This window comes from Sparus aurata, chromosome 18 (genome assembly GCF_900880675.1).
Source record: "Sparus aurata chromosome 18, fSpaAur1.1, whole genome shotgun sequence".
In the NCBI taxonomy this organism is placed as follows: domain Eukaryota; kingdom Metazoa; phylum Chordata; class Actinopteri; order Spariformes; family Sparidae; genus Sparus; species Sparus aurata.
Window position 1 is genome coordinate 28,114,570 of NC_044204.1, and position 19,283 is coordinate 28,133,852.

The window sequence follows — 19,283 nt, forward strand, 5'->3', positions numbered from 1 at the left end:
AAGCAGCGACGACAGACCACAACCTGCCCAGCCCGAGAGAGAGGAAACTACTGCAAATTTTCTCAGAAAAACAACTGGGAAACTTCTCCACCGATCTGACAGAGGCCCAGGAGTTCCCCAATCTAAATTTCTCAAAACCTTGGACCAAGGAGACTAACGGTACTGTCTGTCAGAGTGTGAGTGTGTGTGTGAGTGTTTGTGACAACGTGAGAGAAAGGGAGAAAGCATGAAGGCCAAGAGTTCAGGCAAGGTGTATGTGTGAGGCTTTTGTATTAAATATGTAGATGTGAGGTCGATCATTGGGTCACATCAGGTGAACTGGTCACAGGTCAGAACTTATATTCAGAAACATGCAGAAAAATAAAGTTTAGGCTTCCAAAGGAGGTAAAGTGTGGTGCAAGCATGTCATCTGTTCATTGTTGTCTAACCGTCAATGGTATATTCCTTGAAAATACAGAAACATGGACGAAAGACAGACATTTTAATCCTATAAGAAGATATATTTAAGGTGGATTTACACTTTCATACACATGCAGTTAGTTGCTGTATCGGCATTGGATGAACATTCACCCTGGGCGGGTCAGAAAGCGGAAGCCTGTGTCCCTGGTGATAGTTCAAGTCAGAAACAGGAAGTAAATCCATCAAACTGGACAAGTTGCCAGAATCAACTCACTCATCCAGTGTGTGTGTGTGTGTGTGTGTGTGTGTGTGTGTGTGTGTGTGTGTGTGTGTGTGTCTGTGTGTGTGTGTGTGTGTGTGTGTGTGTGCGTGTGTGTGTGTGTGTGTGTGTGCCAGTGCTACTCAGTATCATGTGATATTGAAACATGAGTTAGAGCCTTTTTTTCCTCACAGCTGATTGTCTAAATTATGATCAACGGGTTGTTGTTGTTTTTCATTTACTATCTTCAATGTCCTGGGGAACTGAAGTGAGCTATCAAGTTACCAACAGCTATAAAATACATTTTTTTAAAGCAACATTATGTCACTTTTTTACCTTATAATAACAGCTTCTAACTCATGTTGATGGTACAGTGTCTCTGTCTCAGCCACTCAGCCCGATCGATCACTTATCTCTGCACTATGTAACTTCAGTGAGACGGTATGATCACAGCGTTACATACATGTTTACTCCAACATACATGAGACAACTGTTCTCATGATATAATGAGTTTTACTTGTAGTTAGCACACTTTTTTGATCCCAGATGAAAACTGATATTTTGTAATATGTAGTCGAACTGAAATTGTCTTTCATATGTTTATCAATTTATCAATGTATTAAAGTTCATAATTCATTAGTCATGATGCTAAATAATTGCTTAAATGCTAAATTGGGGATCGCATTACATTTGAACACTTTTCATGTTAGACTTGGTACGAATGTAATGTGCAGTTTAGTCAGTGTGGGAGGAAAACAAATGAAAGAGTAGCCCCACTGAAGTGATTCATCATAAGTATTATTTATCTACTTGTCCTTCACTACTTTGTCTGAGCTGTCCCATATTTTTGCTCAACAAAAACACAAAAAAAATAGCATTTGTCAAGCGTAGCAGATCATTCGAAGAGCATTTGTTTTGCAGCCCTTCATAACAATCCGTCAGCAGTTTGACGATGTTACTAAATCTCCCTCTCTCCATGTTTATCTATCCCGCTTTCTCCCGTCTCCTCTCCTCCATCAGACCTGTCTCCTGTAGATCTCTCTCACTCTTTCTCCCAGTATGGCGGCGTGGGACCTGTCAGTCACGGTGGAGGACCTGGGCCCTGATGCGCCTCCTGTCACCCTCAGCGTGGCCTCTGACCTCCATGTTGGAGGGGTCATCCTCAAGCTGGTGGAAAAGACACGTGGGTCACTCTCTGTCTGCCTGTGTTTGTCTCCGTCTTTCTGTCAGACACCGGGCACAAACTAAAAATAGTCACATCATTTGCACGGGCATGCAGGAATTCACACACAGTCTATAGTTAACACGTTAACAGAGATTCATTATACACATACACATACATTCAGTCATCATGAGTTATGGATTACTTACTTATTGCATACGAAATGCACTAAACATTCAACACATACTTCAAATGCAACCAGGCCCTTCAAAAAAGAAAATATCAAGAAAAACGAGTAAAGTCCAGATGAAGACCAAATGATTTTAATTATTTACTTTTAAGGATTTTGAGCAACAATAAAGGCATTTTAATTATTTCATTAGTTGGATAGTTTTTTTAATATAGTTATATAATAGTTAGTTATCAAATATTAAACAATGTAAACATTGCTGTGAAATGTGTCATGAGAGTGTTTCACCTGTTTGATTTGTTTGCATTCAGACTCTGTGGCGCAACGGTAGCGCGTCTGACTCCAGATCAGAAGGCTGCGTGTTCAAATCACGTCAGGGTCAAGTTTTTAAATATGATGGATGAATAAAGACATGATAATAAGTATTTCAGTCAAGAGCCAGAACTAGGTTGAGCTTAGACGTCTTTGCTTTTGTTTATTTGTGTTCTTCTTGCAACAGGAAGCATATTTTAGTTTTTATAAAAGCCATTTAGTGTCTTTATTTTCATCACAAAGTTTTGACCCTGATGTGAGTTGAACACACAACCTTGCATTTCTTTGCAGGTGTTAGTATCAAAAATTTCAGACTCTGTGGCGCAATGGTAGCGCGTCTGACTCCAGATCAGAAGGTTGCGTGTTCAAATCACGTCAGGGTCAAACCTTTAAATATGATGAATAAAGAAATAATAATTAAGTGAAAGCATAAGCTGGAAAAGGTAAATGTAGGCAATGTTGTCCACAAAAGAAAACACTGAAGCCTCTCCTCTCTGCCTCACCACAAATGTAGGTAGGGTTTCAATTTCAGTCAAGAGCCAGAGCTAGCTTGAGGTGAGAAATCTTTGGCTTTCTTTATTTGTGTCCTTCTTGCAGCAGGAAGCATGTTTTAATTTTTATAAAAGCCACTTAGTGTCTTCATTTTCATCACAACGTTTTGACCCTGATGTGAGTTGCATTTATTTGCAGGTATTAGTGTCAGACTTTTCAGACTCTGTGGCGCAACGGTAGCGCGTCTGACTCCAGATCAGAAGGTTGCGTGTTCAAATCACGTCAGGGTCAAATCTTTGTGGTGTAAAATGCTGAACAACTTTTATAAAACCAGAGACTTGTCTTCCAGGTGCAAGAAGGACATGAGTAGAGTAACTGAAGACTTGTCACCATGACATATCGCTGGCTGGCTTTTTCATTGACTGTGAGCGTATGGTTTGTAAGCTCTGAACTGGACCAGTTGGCAGCCACAAATAGACTCTGTGGCGCAACGGTAGCGTGTCTGACTCCAGATCAGAAGGTTGCGTGTTCAAATCACGTCAGGGTCAAGTTTCTTTTGAAAGTGAGTCAGAAAACAGGCAAATACAATTTCTAGATATGATTGGTCTTCAAGTTGGTGGTGCTTGTGGGCAAAAAAATGCTCTTGGAAAAACTCAAGGTCTTCCAAAGCACAATAATATCAAGACTATTTAATTTTTTTCTTCTTGAGGTGAGAGATTCTCTGGACTAAATGCTCCTGGTCCTGGACAGATATACCTAATTTAAGAACAATCTGTTAAACACAGTGTCAGAAGAAATAACACTGACCCTGACATGATTTGAACACAGAAATGTGTAATCTGGAGTCAGATGCGCTACCGTTGCACCACAGTGTACATTTCTAATGACCAATCATCCCGTTGTCACCTAACGAACTAATTACTCTTGTTGATAAGAGAGAGTTGGGTGTGATCCAGAGGAAAGGTTTCAGTGTTTCATCCAACAGATTTGTTTACTTTCGCGTCCGCCTTGCAGACAAGAAGGCAGTACAATGGAAATTGTGCTTTTGTTATTATTTAGGTTTTCTCATCACACCATAACAACTGACCCTGACGTGATTTGAACACGCAACCTTCTGATCTGGAGTCAGACGCGCTACCGTTGCGCCACAGAGTCTGGAATCAGGGAGTTCACCACCAGAATAGAATTCCAGTGTTGTGTGTTCAAATCATGTCAGGGTCAAAACTTTGTGATGACAATAAAGACACTAAGAGGCTTTTATAAAAAAAATTTAAAAAAACTTACACTTGCCTTCCAGGTGCAAGTATGACAGGAACATAGAAAACAACATCTCACCGATCTCCCTCTGGTTGGGTGTTTCAGTGAAACCAAATACTCTCAATACTGCTTAAGTTTGAGGTGAGGTGAAGGAGAGGCTTCCATGTTTAATCCAACATGATTCTCTGTTGTTTTTTGTCGTGTCAGTCTTGCAGACAAGATGTCGATATGTCAATTACACTGACTTTTTCTTGCTCCTGTTTTTATGTATTATTCTCATCATATCTAAAGAATTGACCCTGACGTGATTTGAACACGCAACCTTCTGATCTGGAGTCAGACGCGCTACCGTTGCGCCACAGAGTCTGAAAAGAAACATGTTACATATCCGTCAAGAACTTGACAATGCATTTTTTTTTCCTCTTTTATATGTGTAATTAATTCTTCATATTACAATCTTGTCCTTTCACACTTATAGTTTTATTATTTAAGTGCCGGGTTATTTGCCCGTAGAATCATTTCTCCCTTTTATTATTCTGGCGCTATCCAGCCCTCGAGGTGAGAAAGTCTCCAGGTGGATGACCTTGGCACAGACAGATACCATCTAATCATCTGTTCAACAGAGCCACACAAATATTGACCCTGTGAGAGTTGGACACGCATCCTTCTGATCTGGAGTCAGACGTGCTACTGTTTCGCCACAGATTCTGTGACAAGGCTGATCAAACAGCCATAAAGAACTTGAAAAATGAATTTCACAGAGACATTTATTCATGTGTATGAATGTTAATGTCTCTTTAGTTGATAGCATTATCTTCTATGTGAGAGTTTAATTATTAGAACCATTTAATTGTCCAACAGTTTAACCACTGTCCAGTTCTGTATATGAAAATACCTGCACATTGGTCCTTGACAGATGTCTTTAATGGATAAACAATATTGCCAGGAGCACCAACAATGACCCTGACGTGATTTGAACACGCAACCTTCTGATCTGGAGTCAGACGCGCTACCGTTGCGCCACAGAGTCTGTGTAGTGATTGACCATAGAGGTGACAAACGACATGATAATGTATTCTACAGAGACATTTTAAAGCATGACTATCACCCTAAAACACTTTATTTCAAATTCATATTAGAGATTTTCAACTGACAGTTTAATTTCTAGTAATATTGTGCAACAGGTTACTGGTTGTTCAAGTGAGTAAATCTCTAGATAGATAAACTCTGCCCACACAGATACAACGTCATCATCTGCTAAACAGACATACTAAAGGTTTTCCATTGACCCTGACGTGATTTGAACACGCAACCTTCTGATCTGGAGTCAGACGCGCTACCGTTGCGCCACAGAGTCTGTCCAGTGAGTGACCATAGAGGCGAGAAAGGACATGACAATGTATTCTACAGAAACATTTTTAAAGCATGACTATCACCCAAAACCTGTTTATTTCAAATTCATATTATAGATTTTCAACTGTAAGTTTAATTTCTTGTAAAATCTTGCAACAGGTGACTGTTTGGTTGTTGAGGTGAGTAAATCTCTAGATGGATGAACTCGGCCCACACAGATATAACGTCATCATCTGCTAAACCAAGATACTGAAGGTTTTCCATTGACCCTGACGTGATTTGAACACGCAGCCTTCTGATCTGGAGTTAGACACGCTACCGTTGCGCCACAGAGTCCAATTTAACTAAGGCAATTCATCCGTTTATCAGCGAACAGACTGAACACTCTTGTTGATAAATTGACTGAATTAATAACCCTAGTCATGTTGGGGGGGTTAGGCAAAGAAAGAAGTTTCTGTGTTTCACCCGCTATGTTTTCTTTCGCATCCGTCAAGCAGAAAAGAGGTCAATACCGTCTAGACGCTCCTTGTTTTTCAGCTTTTGTTTTTATCTAGATATTCTCATCACATTTAAAGAAGTCACACACACTGCCGTTGTGCCACAGAGTCTGAAATCCAACCACTTAAACATCCGCAGAGATTTTTTTTGCAGAGCGTTTAAAATGTGCATCACAGATCCTGTTTTTGAAGGCCAATTCAACCACTTATCAGATAACAGACCAAACATTTGTGGTGGCAAAGTAGAGTCCATAATGTTTTACACATCCAGTGGTTTCAAGGCTACTGTTGAGTTATTGCGGTGAAAAACAAGTCTGCACTGTGAGAGAGAAATTTTCATGTCTGTTCTCAGTGCTTGAAGCTGATTGATGCTGACTGTGTTTCACGTTGCAGTGACATCTGTTTCGTGTCTGTCCTCTGCAGAAATCAAGCGCGATTGGTCCGACCACGCGCTGTGGTGGGAGCAGAAGCAGTGCTGGCTGCTGCGGACAGCCTGGACCCTGGAGAAATATGGCATCCACGCCGACGCCAAGCTTTTCTTCATGCCCCAACACAAGCCCCTGAGGCTGTGTCTGCCCAACGGCATTACCCTGAGGCTCCGAGCCTGCTTCTCCAACCCCGTCTTCCAGACCGTCATGGGCATCTGCAGAATGCTCAGTGAGCCTCAGCTTCTTTCTCTCTCTCACTCTGTCTTTCTTTCTTTCTTTCTTTCTTTTTGCTGACTGTCCACACTGCATCCGGGAAGACTGAACATGTGCTAAAGTAACACTGACAGTTGGTTTGTGCACCAAATTCCACATTCTTGTTAAGAGGTAATGCACACAGCGCTTTTTTGTATTCCCCACAAGGAAAGGTGAACAGAAACTGACCCTGACGAGATTTGAACACGCAACCTGCTGATCTGGAGTCAGACGCGCTGCAAAGTCTGAGAAAACACCAATTAATCTTGTGAGAGACTAAACACCATTGGGAGGAAGTGCATTGACAACATTTTTCTCGTTGTGATTTATGTTCGCCTGTCCAGTTGCTCAGGAACCACTTTCCACAAAAAGAAGGAAGAAATGTCGGCCTCGTTTACTTCGTCCAAAGATGCAATGTATACAACGGCCGAAGCAGGCTCTCTTTAGGCAGTCATAGACATTGTGTTGCTGTCTTTGGTTAAATTTCCTTAACAAACATTTGACCCTGACGTGATTTGAACACGCAACCTTCTGATCTGGAGTCAGACGCGCTACCGTTGCGCCACAGAGTCTGTTCTCTCCTCAGACAAAATGAGTTCCAGACACAATCAAAATGTGTGATGACTCATCTTCAGATGTTTCTATTAAATTGATATTATTATCAACATTAAGTTTATTAGTATTCCTCCCCTGTCTGGTTCTTGAGGTGATCTGAAACCATGTACACTTAACCTACACTTCATACTTTAATCAGAGCCACATAAAGAGAGTTCCTGACCCTGACGTGATTTGAACACGCAACCTTCTGATCTGGAGTCAGACGCGCTACCGTTGCGCCACAGAGTCCATGTGCAAGCAGTCCAAAGAAACCGAAAAAACTTTAAGTGCATTTCAGCGAGTTAATATAAACGTTTTGTTACTTATCTATATCACCCTTAATCTGTTTCTTTTGAATTGATATCAAACATTCGATTCTATTATAATTCCTCCACTGTCCAGTCCTAAAGTGAGATGCACCAACGAATAAGGACTGTCAGTCATTTCAAAGAAACAAGGCATTAATCTAAAACAGCATTTATTTCAAGTATATGCTGTAGCTACTGTTGTCTTTGTCCAGTGTCTCAACAGCTACTGTTGGTCATTTGATCTTCCCACAGCAACCAGACTTTCTCTTCTCTTCGTTCTATTTTCTGTCATTATTAAAGCCGAGGAGAAGTCAGTCTGTTTGATAAAAAGTAATTTCATTTCCTCTCTGTTACCAAAACAGATATCCGTCACCCAGAGGAGCTTTCGCTTCTTCGGCCCGTGGAGCACAAAAAGAAGAAGAAAGATAAGGACTCGGCTGAGGAGATCTACGACCTGACCGAGGTGCCCCTCTCCTCGGGTACGTTCACCACTCTTCATTCACACTGCAGACTTTGACATTCACACGTTTTTAGAACTGGTGGCCCTGAGCACAAATCTGACAAGATCTTTTCCTTGAGCCAAAATTCACCAGTTTGTCAAGAGTACGGTTTTCACAGCTCAGAGCCTCTCACTTGCATTTAACGCTCTACCAGCAAAAGAGAAAATGCTTCGATGTCCTTACAGTTGTTTCTACATCTTCATAGCAAGTCAGGAGAACTATATGTGACAACAATAATCACTGTTTATAGGGTCATGTTCTGTCTCTGAGATTTAGAGATTTAGATATTTGAGACGACCCGGACTGAGATCAGTACTACTCAAAAAGGCTTTATATACGCACAAAGTGTACATGATCTACCTGTGGATGATCCAGAGATAAACCTGGAACATGCTGAAGAAGACTGTTAATGGATACAGACGTTTTCTTAAGCCACTGTAAATCTTAAGGCAGAAATACAGATGTCAAACTTTTTCCTCAAATCTATAAAGTCCCAGCATCTACTCCCCTGGAAAGTTTGACTTTAATCCTGCTGCACTTCCTTTGCAGTATCCCGGCCCTGTCTCTATAACGGCATGCCGGCTCACTTTGCTGACTCACCTCAGATGGAAGCCATCTACAAGATGCTGTCAGTCACCCAGCCTCCACCTGCCCCCGAGGTCGTGGCCAAGCAGTACCGCCCGGCCAGCGTGGTGGACAAGGCCCACATCCACGGCAGGTATGCCCTCACACATATCAGTATGGTTCACCCTTCATTTATGCAAGTATCAACAACAGTCTGTGGAAAGATTTCGACACCGTCGCAGTGAAAAGCGGCGGCTCACAAAACAGGAACAAAAACCCTGATCTTTATTCACTTTCCCTTTTTAACTCAGAGCTCACCCTTCAATTTTAACACTGTGTGCAGACATAATAACATTATGTTCATGTTCTCCTGAGGTCACACATAGAGCAGAAATCTGAGCTACAAGTTAGACTTTGTAGGCAGTTGCTGTGTGAATGAGAGCTGTACAATCACGCGCACACAGGTGCATGTTGTTTGGCTAATTGGGCTCCTGTGGAAGATTAGAGCATGTGCCAACCAATTACTTGTCAGGCTTGTTGACTCAGTGGTTAGAGCTGTTGTCTCACAATAGAAAAGCCCCCCAGTTCAATCCTTATTACAGGCAACAGTATTGTTGGCGGACAAATGTGCTCCTTTTGTCAACACTAACCAAGGCGCACGCTTTGATCGTTTAAGGTGGATAATTGAACTAAAGCAGTCAAAAGGTGTATGGTGTTTAGCTAATTAAATCTAAGAACGAGTTTGGTTAAGCTGCCTCCAAACAGCATCCTCCAAACTCTGTCTGCTTGACATGTTCGTTGATCGAGATACTATTACCACTGCCCTAGAAGTTGATTATAATTTGAGCTTTCAGGTTTCAGGCTTTATTATATACACAGAGGCCCTCGTATTTGAAATTTTTGCCAGGCTGATTTTCTCTTTTTAGATTTTCGTCCTCTCTCCCACTTCTGTCCTCTTCTTCAGTTCAAACTCTAATCTACCTCAAACTAAACTTGGTCATTGTTGCAAAAGCGAGCATAAAACATGTATTAAAAAACCATGACAGTGACAAATGAGAATTTACATGTTAACTAGATATGTACTGAGTAGAGCGCATACCACAACCTAGGCCCAAAAGTCCCTTTTAATTTAATCGAGCCTCAGTAATATCGAATGAAAAGTATATTAATCTGGTAGATCAGGATTTCCTGTTGGATCCACATCAAATTGTGCTCACTCATGCCCGCCACCTAAATACACCAGATGTTCTTCATCAAGATCCGTGCATTATCCTCAGAGAAATTAAGCAAAATGTTATTAAAATTTTTCTTAATTCTTGAATCTGTCCCTTTATCTGGATATGCAAGGGAAGCTAATGGTCTATTCTGGGCCGAGACCCTTCCTCTGCATCTAAATTTTGCTGCTGACAAACCAACCAACTAATAAATGGACACAGGTTAAAACATAACCTCCTTGGTGGAGGTAAATAACCAAATAATATTTAATCAATTACAAAATATATATATTCACACATAAGATGTAGATGTAGTTTACATTTTGCACTATCAGTAAAATTCTACAGAAATTGTGGTACCTTTTGTTTGCTTGTGGGTGGTAGGTGGGATTGCACATGGGGCTGTAAAATTGTATGACAATGATCAAAACCCCAATAAAACCACTTCAAATTATGAAATATAAATGTATGTGACATGTGAATATATTAACATGTACTTATTCTTTTTCACTCACAGGTGGTTGAACTCATCCCGTTGTCTGCTGCAGCAGGGCATCCAAGAAAATGACCGAGTCTGGCTTCGCTTCAAATTCTATGCCTTCTATGATATAGAACCCAAGGTGTGTGTGTGTGTGTGTGTGTGTGTGTGTGTGTGTGTGTGTGTGTGTGTGTGTGTGTGTTACGTTTATAGATATGATATGTGTGTATGTTTATGCACTCCCCCTTTGATTTGACACTGTTGCTGTCCGTGCAGTACGATGTTGTGCGTCTGACCCAGCTGTACGAGCAGGCGCGCTGGGCCATCCTGCTGGAGGACATCGACTGCACCGAGGAGGAGATGATGCTGTTTGGAGCTCTACAGGTAGTAAACACTGCTGTGTGTGTGTGTGTGTGTGTGTGTGATTGTGTATGTGTGAGTGTGTGTGTGTGTGTGTGTGTACCGGGTGGGAAACATGGGAAAAACAACTTAACGTTAAAAATACTGCTTGGGAAGTAGACACTCCACTTCCCTCAAAAAACCCTGCGTTGTTACACAGCACAGGGTTTACATGTTCCCTTTTTAAACACAATTATCACATTCAAAATTGTGTTTACTATTAATAATTGTGACTTGTATGACAGGATGAATATACAAAACTATCAAATAATAAGTCAATGTGCTGGAAACCCTCTGCATGTTTAACTCATTTGCATTAAAAGAGCATGTAAACACTGCAGAGTTTTCAAATATAGTCTAATAATGACACTTAATCTAAACTACATTATTTGATAATTAAGTACAGGAACATTCATAATCTCAACCACACTACTGTGTTTTGGATTTGTTGAACACTGTAAAGCTGTCTGTCAATTAGAAGAATCCAATTATTATGTTATATGTTTTGGTTTTGAGTTGACGAGTATACTGAACTCTGTATATAGTTAAACATTTGTCACTCTCCTCTCTTACACTCACACCTGTCTGCAGTACCACATCAGTAAGGTGTCTCAGTCAGAGCCCCAGATGATGAGCTCCAATGCAGCCATGGATGACCTGGAGTCCGCCCTGCAGTCCTTGGAGGTCAAGATGGAGGGAGAGAGCAGCTCCGCCTCAGAGATGCTGGTCAGATATAAAGGATGTACTTGTCTGTTACTGAGTGTCGGGTATTGTCAGGATGAGAGGGAAGTCTCCTCACCTTATCCCTGACAGAAGAAGCAGACACTGATTTGTGTTAAATCCTGAACTGTAATCGCATCTTTTAAGATCTGATTACTCATTTCTAATAATTAAAGTTGGTATTATTATAGTGAATTTTACATCTGTACCTGTGATGTTTTTGAAGGACTATACCTCTTCTACACTCTGCAGGTTTTTGTTCCAGACATAATATCAAAACAAAACAAAAAAGGAAAATCATACGGACAACAATAGTACAATCTTTTATCCACTGAAAACCTTTTTGTCTTTCATCTAGGACAACATGACTGCACCAGAACTCAACGACTATCTGAAGATATTCCGGTGAGATTTATAGAGATGAGTTCAAACAGAGCAAAGCACCAGTTTCCTGAAAAAAAAAACAACAACAAAAACACATATCAGTAATTTTCAAACATGTTGAACTGAGCGATGGGACTGTGTGTTTCAGGCCAAAGAGGCTGACTCTGAAAGGATACAAGCAGTACTGGTTCAAGTTCCAGGATACCTCCATCTCTTATTTCAAGAGCAAAGAGGAGAGCATCGGCGAGCCCATTCAGCAGATCAACCTCAAAGGTAAAGAATGTCATGTTGCACTTCTTATTATAGCTTCCTGCTATGTCATCAATGATGTACCAACGACATACTGTATTATGCTCATTTTCAGGTTCAGAATGTTATATCGGGTTAATATTAGAATAGGTTTACATGCTTTAATGCTCAAAAACACATCTGTTGTCTCATACTGTCCAGTGCTGCAGCTCTGTATTCCTCGTTTGTCTGAAACACTGTTTTAGCTCGTGTCTCTTCAAGTCTGCTCTGATTGGTCACCTCACACAGGCCTGAGCCAGCACCACTCACAACAAAAGAGCAGCTGTGCTAAATCAAATTCTCATGTGCCAAACAAGCTGCTAGGCATGAATTAAACACATGTGTGACACAGTGACATAGTGTGATGTCACAAAGTCACCGAATTAAAGGCGGGACTACTGACGAGGCGTTTCAGGAGCAGTGTTTTGCGTGGGAGAGAGGAGCTTCTGTCTTTGTGCGGACTCTGATGTTTTCAACTTTGTACAATAACCTATATAACACACTGGAGGAGAGGAAATAACCAAAAAAGCATTCAGTGTCTAAGTTGCATTGTGGGTAATGTAGGTGCCAGTTTTTGAAAAGGAGGAAGTATACATGGACTCGAAAAGGTGTTATCTCTGGTTCCGCTGTATCGATTTTGATTATTTGCAAGTGTCATAGAGTGTATTTTTTAAAACCAGGTGCCTACATTGACCACAATGCAACTCTATGGTGGTAATTTATCAGGTTACATGCAGTTTCTTCTGGAGCCACAAAAGGCTTTAAACTACTACAGTTACAATATGGGGTAGTACACCCCGAGACCTGTAAACACACTTTGATGTGTAGAATGAGTTGTTCCCCTTAAAGAGTACGCTTGAATGAGTGGCTGATGAAGTAGTAGCTCTTAATTCTTTTCACTTCTGTGCAGCATCACTGCTTAGAAATTACCACATGCAAATAATGCAATGATTACCATACAAGGAAACCTCAGCACACACAAACACTGAGCCCTCCAAATATGGTCAAAATGAGATTGCTGCTCTTGAGTCTGTTTTCCTCTTCAGACAGTGAGAAGTTAATGGGATCATTCGTAATCCTATATCAGCACTATGAACCACTTAAAGGCTCTTTAAAAACAGGATTCTGGGATCAAAGAGCAAATGAAGCATTGATAAAGAGAATAGAACTCAAATAGCCCAGATGATTAACTGTGAGTGTGACTCATCACACTCAGGTGGGCCTCAAGATGTCATGGAAGATCATCAGTGGGTTTTTTTTTCTCTCTATCCTTCATTTAAATGTCATATTTCAGTACTGAACGTCGGTTTGATATTTATTCTGCACACAGGATGTGAGGTGGCTCCGGACGTTAACGTGGCAGCACAGAAGTTTCTTATCAGACTCCTGATACCAGCACCTGAGGGCATGAACGAGGTGTATCTGCGGTGTGAAAACGTGAGGTCACACAAACAAGTCACATATGTCATTTCCACCACGTCCACTTTGTCTCATTATCTCACGTCTCTGACCACAACCTTCTCTCTCTCTCTCTCTCTCTCTCTGCTTGTCTTTGACTCTCGCCCCTCTCAGGAGCAGCAGTACGCTCAGTGGATGGCTGCATGTCGACTGGGCTCCAAAGGCAAGACTCTGGCCGACAGCAGCTTCCAGAACGAGATCCAGAGCATCCGCTCCTTCCTGGCTATGCAAAAGACCAACTCCGGTTCCCATGGCAACGCACCAGCCAACGATGAAAGCATCAATACGAACAGTCTGGTGTCCCCTCGCTACAATAAGAAGTACAAAACCAAACAGGTGCCGAAGAGGTGGAAAAAAAAGAATAAATATAGTAAATGTTTCATATAAATGTTTCATTTTCAGGAGGCAGTACACACCCATCTGTCATTTGTTGATCCTGTATACTGTACATGACATTTTGCAGTGTGCTAAGTTTCCAACTGAGGTGACTTTTCCCTGGACAGCAGTACAACAACTTTACACAACTGGGCTAACTTTTGTGCTGAACGCAGCAAAATATAATTACATCTGACACCTTTTACCCTGTGCCTGCTCCTCCAGCTGACCCCTAGGATCCTGGATGCATACCAGAACGTGGCTCAGCTCTCACTGACAGATGCAGTGATGCGATTCCTGCAGATCTGGCAATCCCTGCCTGACTTTGGGCTCTCATACGTCGTCGTCAGGTAAAGTTTAAAGTTCAGATCAGAGCTTATTAGAATGGACTGAAGGCCAATTAGTGAAAATGTAGGACCAGTTTGTTACAACATGAAAGGTAGAGAAAAATAGTCAACTTCTATTTAAACATGAAAATAGAGATTAATGTTATATTTATGAGTCTTCTGACGCAGAACAACACTCATGTGCAGTGGTAAATCAAGGAGGTCATATTATACTCATTATATATCATACTCTTATTTGGGGAGTTTACAAACTTTTATTTTCAGAAACACATTATTTTTCTTATATGGTGCATTGCTGCTGTATAGCTTTTCGCACTGTGTCTTGAACGCTCTGTTTTGGCTACAGAGTAGGACATCTCGCTTCTGTTCAATATCTGGTCAGAGTTTACACATGTGCATTACTTAACGGGCCGGATGTAGCCAATCAGAGGCAGAGTAGGGCGGGTCATGCCAACCAAGGTAGTGTGATCCAAAATAACGTACAGCAGTAGCAACTGTATGTCTGCTGACTGACTGTAGTGTATGTATTTTATAATACATATATATATACACAACAAATTCTTGTTGCATTTGTCATTATTCCCACGTCATGCTACAGAGACACAATTCTGCAGATAAATTTGCTAATATAGTGCTAGTTTGGGAAACTTCATGAAACAAGCTGTTTAACAGGCAGTCCCTGGTCCTGGAGTAACAGTGCTGTAAATATGATTGTTATTAAGGATGGAAAACAACATCCAGAAAGCACAATGGTCTGTGAATTGTTACAAAGTTTTGCAGGATTTCAGATTGACTTTTGAAAGAAGCTGATGATGTTGTTGCCCAACAGGTTTAAGGGCAGTCGGAAAGATGAGGTACTGGGCGTAGCTCCCAACCGCCTGATCCGCATCGACCTGGGGGTGGGTGACGTGGTGAAGACCTGGCGTTACAACAACATGAAGCAGTGGAATGTCAACTGGGACATACGACAGGTGACACAACATTCGACTTTTGTCTTATGCCAGATCTCAAACTTTTTCTTTGTGGTACACTGCAAAAAGTGAACATCAGATAGTTGCTCTTGATTTAAGTATTAATGGATTATCTAGTGCTTTCCACGGAAGATCCTTAATCCTAAATGTCACTTTCCTCGTCTCAATAAGTAATTTTGTAATTTTTCGTTATTTTTAACTAGATATAATGGGCTATAATAAATTAGCCTGAATTAGACCAAAGTATCTTTCCCATTAGTGTTTCTGCTGACCATAGGATATGCAAATTTTCTTTATTGCAAAATCTTATTTGAAATCTATTTGTGATAACTTAACACAAGTCAAAGTAGACACATTTAACTAAGGTGAGACTTTGAAAATCAAAAAATATAACCTGCCAATATAAGACTGACCTCATTAACTCTGCCTATAAAATGAAGATAATTACAGTATTAAAGAAAGAATCTCTTTGTGTGTGTGTGTGTGTTCCTGTCTCCTCCAGTTGGCCATAGAGTTTGAAGGCAACGTCAACATCGCTTTTAGCTGTGTCACCGCCGACTGCAAAATCGTTCACGAGTTCATTGGAGGCTACATTTTCATGTCGACGCGCAGTCGTGAGAAGAGCAGCACGCTGAATGAGGAGCTTTTCCACAAGCTGACCGGCGGCCACGAAGCTCTCTAAGACTAAAACGCGCAACAAATAGATCCTTCACAGCCCACATCAGATCTCCTGCCGGGGAAAACCACGTGGAACCGGATTCTATGTTCCACAAAAACATCAGAACAGTACAACAAATGGTCAAAATAAGATGTTTTTAGATTTTTATGTGTCAGTCCATTCAATATTTAATACAGCCACACACACACACTGTCATAAGCTACACACATGGATGGATGATTTAACATGTTCAGACAGTTCAAGCCTTCTGTGGTCGTCATGCTGACTTCCCCTTTACTTCAGAATGGACTCCTGCTGAGCCAAACTGCTGGACATCTGGTCCAGAATCAGCAGGCTTGACATCAAACAAACTCATGGAAATATAAAATCAACAGATGTATCGGCCAGCAGCAACTTTCCCTTTATCGCCTCACAGTATCCGGAGTAAAGCATTGCTTCCTCCAGAGCTTACTGTCACATAGACTTTAGTTTGAAATTTATGGCACATTACTGCAGCAACATTATCACAGCCAAGAGTAGAGACAAACAAACTAGTATGAAGTGTTTTTCCTGATAAACTTATGAATAAACAAACATTTGTTAGAATAAACACAACAATTCACTTTTCTTTCTCTGTTGTTTTCACTCCGCATGCTTGTGACATATGGTGACACTTTCTGTTGTTACACAGGAAGCTTCAAACTATTTATCTCTCCTCACATTCTGTGTGTGTGGGGGGGTGTGTGTGTGTGTGAGTGTCTCTATCTTACAAGGAACTGTTGAAGCATCCGTTAGCTAAACCCACAGTGTCTGCATCCTCCGCTTTTCCCAGACTCAACCACACACTCACACAATATGTCTCCAATGGTTCCTCCATTTAAAGACCTACCCGGTGTCAGCAGTGTTTTACGACTGCTTGGTGAATAATTCTTGGCAGTCCATGTGTGCCATAGTTTATTTAGCACTAACAATGCAATAGACAAAACAAAGCTTCCATGCTCATAAATAAAAAGTGACATTTGCCAGCATAAGATGGTTGAGTTGTCATATAAAAATAAAGTATGCCATCCTAACGCCATCCCGACCCTTTCAATAAGGGCATGTCTGAATGGATTCTCCAACTGCTGACCAAAATCGCCTCCCTGGGATGCTCCTGCCAAACAACAAGTGTTACCAAGGGAACTGGGGTGAGCATCAGCCAATCATGGGATGCTAGCGCAGTCAGATGAGTCCTGCTATGACCAATGACAGAACAGCATCCTCTGCTGTTACTGTAGCGGCAGGATGCTCCCTGAAACAAAGGACAGACGTGACATCAGTGGACAAGCTAATTTAAGTTTTAAAAGAGAGGATTCTAGACCGAATTGATCTGTGTGACAGTTTCTTCTTACTTGTAGGTCTCAGTCTTAAGGCTCGGCTGAAGTATTTAGGGAGAAGTTTCCCCTCTGCGTTGCCTGCAGTCAGCAGCACACCGTTTTCTGACCAGAAGAACTCGATACCGTCTGTTCAGTTGTATACAGAAATAAAATACATGTAAGAAAGTGTGTAGTCGAAACATATAGATTAAATTGAGTGTATTATGTGGCTAAACTTACCAGCGAGAGCTTTGGGGACATCGATATACACGGCTAAATCACAATCTCTCCTCATACCTGGTGGGAAAATTAAGCACAATGTAGAGCCTCTTTGTCTAAATGTTCAGCTGGCGTCTCTCTGACACAAACACACTCTACCAGCTTACCGCTGATGACGCCATCATCCCCTGGCAGGCCCGGTGCCAGGTGAATGTGCGTTCTCTTCATGCGGTTCAGGCCCTGCTGCTGGATGGAGCTCCAGTTGCGGAGGTAAGAGCCATGAACGGCCTCAGCAGGGCAGTCTGAAGAACCAGCCAGGACCGGTTTCAGCTCCAAATCCTTTACCTGGCCACAGCAATGCAACTGGTATTAACACAGCTTCTAAACTGGGGGGGGTGCACTGGAGGTTTCTGGATTAAAAATCTAACACAAAGTGACAAGCAAACCTGAGCAGAATGGCAATTATGTTGCTTCACTATTTGTGAGAAGCAAAATTTAACTTCTATCAGGGGAGGATAGCTAGAGAAACCTGAGGCAGGATTAGAATGCAAGGCAATGAATGCATCTGTCAATGAATCAGGAGGGAATACAATAACATAATCAACACTGAAGATCCATTTTAGCACCAGCCTTGGTGCTATACCCCAGTGTCTTTCTCTGTCTCCACCTGACACTGATTACTCTTATGTTAGAGCACAAAAATGACATTTTCATTTTAACTGATTGTCAGAGGACTAACAGCATATGTCACCTGAAAATTTGCTTCAAAATGATATTTTGAAGGTGTAAATTGTTTAATATATTTTTATGCACTCAGTGGAACAGCACTGAGCTTGTTTTGAGCTACTGGGGGATCTCATAGAGTTAATTTTCTGCCAGAAGAAAGTGAATCTGCAGTATAGTTTATACTCATTTTATTTCTGGAAAATGTCTTTAATTCACTCACGCATTATAAGAGACCCAGATTGGGTATCTAAGTTTCCCACAGTCTCAATGTTGCCATTTTATTTAGATCTTATTCGTGGCTGCAGAGTTGAAGAGGTGCCAAAATAAGGCGTGTCTTTTCCTTTATGTAAATGACATGGAGATTTATCATTTTAATTGGTCCCCAAGAAAGGTAAATATTTATTTTTGAAAGTAATTTTGGTTTAAATTTCAAACATACTGACACTGATTTTATAATACATTCTGGCTTGCTGGTCTGCAACCAAATGAAGTATTCCCTCCTCAGTACCACAGGTTTCCACATGTGTCTTTTCAGGTCGACCTTTATCTGAGATTTACCTGAATTGAATGGCCCTGACTGGCTCGAATCTGCAGGCGGCCGTCCTCCGGGTGGGAGTGAAGCTTAAAGCGCTGCTTATCATTTGTCGCCACGACTCTTTCGACATCTTCCAGTGTGTATGAGTGGAACTGTGGGTGAGCCAGGAGTTCCTCCACGAACAGAAAGCCATCTATGAGGATAAAAGTTGTTGTGGTCTTATCTTGTTGGATAAATCATGAGATTACAATTATTTTTTTTGGCTGAGTGTTAAGGATGAATTAAGAAATCTCACAGCCTGTGTTTAAGTAACCCAGTGTGTAAATACTCTGCAACCAGTAAATTTGTGCTGCACTCATTAAAAGCAAACATTATGGCCTATTCAAGAACAACGTTTATTATATTATTGAATTTCATACACAAATGTGTAAATCACTTTACTGTTTCAAATGGTAAAAATGGGGATACTTGTAGTTACTTATAACACACCGTACTGTCAATTATATCTTGTATTTTGGATCTGAATCTGCAAAGTAACTAGTAATCAGTAGTTATCACATAACTGTAGTGAAGTATTAAGTACAAC

At 41.1% G+C, this 19,283-nt stretch overlaps 2 protein-coding genes and 11 non-coding genes across 13 annotated transcripts in view; 5 read left to right on the plus strand and 8 right to left on the minus strand.

The window, feature by feature from the left end:
• Nucleotides 1-16,489, plus strand: fermt3b (FERM domain containing kindlin 3b). Its single transcript, XM_030396371.1, has 15 exons — nt 1-159; nt 1,679-1,841; nt 6,345-6,578; nt 7,869-7,985; nt 8,556-8,724; nt 10,302-10,404; nt 10,539-10,646; nt 11,253-11,387; nt 11,740-11,786; nt 11,914-12,038; nt 13,384-13,490; nt 13,626-13,847; nt 14,112-14,236; nt 15,063-15,204; nt 15,707-16,489. The coding sequence occupies exons 2-15, from the start codon at nt 1,718-1,720 to the stop codon at nt 15,884-15,886; spliced, it is 1,938 nt and encodes a 645-aa protein (XP_030252231.1). The 5' UTR covers nt 1-159; nt 1,679-1,717; the 3' UTR covers nt 15,887-16,489.
• trnaw-cca (transfer RNA tryptophan (anticodon CCA)) lies at nt 2,321-2,392 on the plus strand. The gene has a single exon. It is a non-coding gene; the product is annotated as a tRNA-Trp (tRNA).
• trnaw-cca (transfer RNA tryptophan (anticodon CCA)) lies at nt 2,635-2,706 on the plus strand. Its single transcript has one exon. It is a non-coding gene; the product is annotated as a tRNA-Trp (tRNA).
• Nucleotides 3,034-3,105, plus strand: trnaw-cca (transfer RNA tryptophan (anticodon CCA)). Its single transcript has one exon. It is a non-coding gene; the product is annotated as a tRNA-Trp (tRNA).
• Nucleotides 3,291-3,362, plus strand: trnaw-cca (transfer RNA tryptophan (anticodon CCA)). Its single transcript has one exon. It is a non-coding gene; the product is annotated as a tRNA-Trp (tRNA).
• trnaw-cca (transfer RNA tryptophan (anticodon CCA)) lies at nt 3,898-3,969 on the minus strand. Its single transcript has one exon. It is a non-coding gene; the product is annotated as a tRNA-Trp (tRNA).
• On the minus strand, nt 4,366-4,437 carry trnaw-cca (transfer RNA tryptophan (anticodon CCA)). The gene has a single exon. It is a non-coding gene; the product is annotated as a tRNA-Trp (tRNA).
• trnaw-cca (transfer RNA tryptophan (anticodon CCA)) lies at nt 5,030-5,101 on the minus strand. Its single transcript has one exon. It is a non-coding gene; the product is annotated as a tRNA-Trp (tRNA).
• Nucleotides 5,357-5,428, minus strand: trnaw-cca (transfer RNA tryptophan (anticodon CCA)). Its single transcript has one exon. It is a non-coding gene; the product is annotated as a tRNA-Trp (tRNA).
• Nucleotides 5,689-5,760, minus strand: trnaw-cca (transfer RNA tryptophan (anticodon CCA)). Its single transcript has one exon. It is a non-coding gene; the product is annotated as a tRNA-Trp (tRNA).
• On the minus strand, nt 7,102-7,173 carry trnaw-cca (transfer RNA tryptophan (anticodon CCA)). The gene has a single exon. It is a non-coding gene; the product is annotated as a tRNA-Trp (tRNA).
• Nucleotides 7,376-7,447, minus strand: trnaw-cca (transfer RNA tryptophan (anticodon CCA)). Its single transcript has one exon. It is a non-coding gene; the product is annotated as a tRNA-Trp (tRNA).
• trpt1 (tRNA phosphotransferase 1) overlaps nt 16,015-19,283 on the minus strand; it is a 4,046-nt gene continuing 777 nt past the window's right edge. Inside the window, exons 3-7 of the mRNA XM_030396373.1 lie at nt 18,721-18,890; nt 17,604-17,781; nt 17,458-17,514; nt 17,254-17,364; nt 16,015-17,153 (exon numbers count right to left, since the gene is read on the minus strand). Of these exons, the coding sequence (XP_030252233.1) occupies nt 17,131-17,153; nt 17,254-17,364; nt 17,458-17,514; nt 17,604-17,781; nt 18,721-18,890 (539 nt within the window). The 3' untranslated portion in view covers nt 16,015-17,130. The remainder of the gene's footprint in view (nt 17,154-17,253; nt 17,365-17,457; nt 17,515-17,603; nt 17,782-18,720; nt 18,891-19,283) is intronic.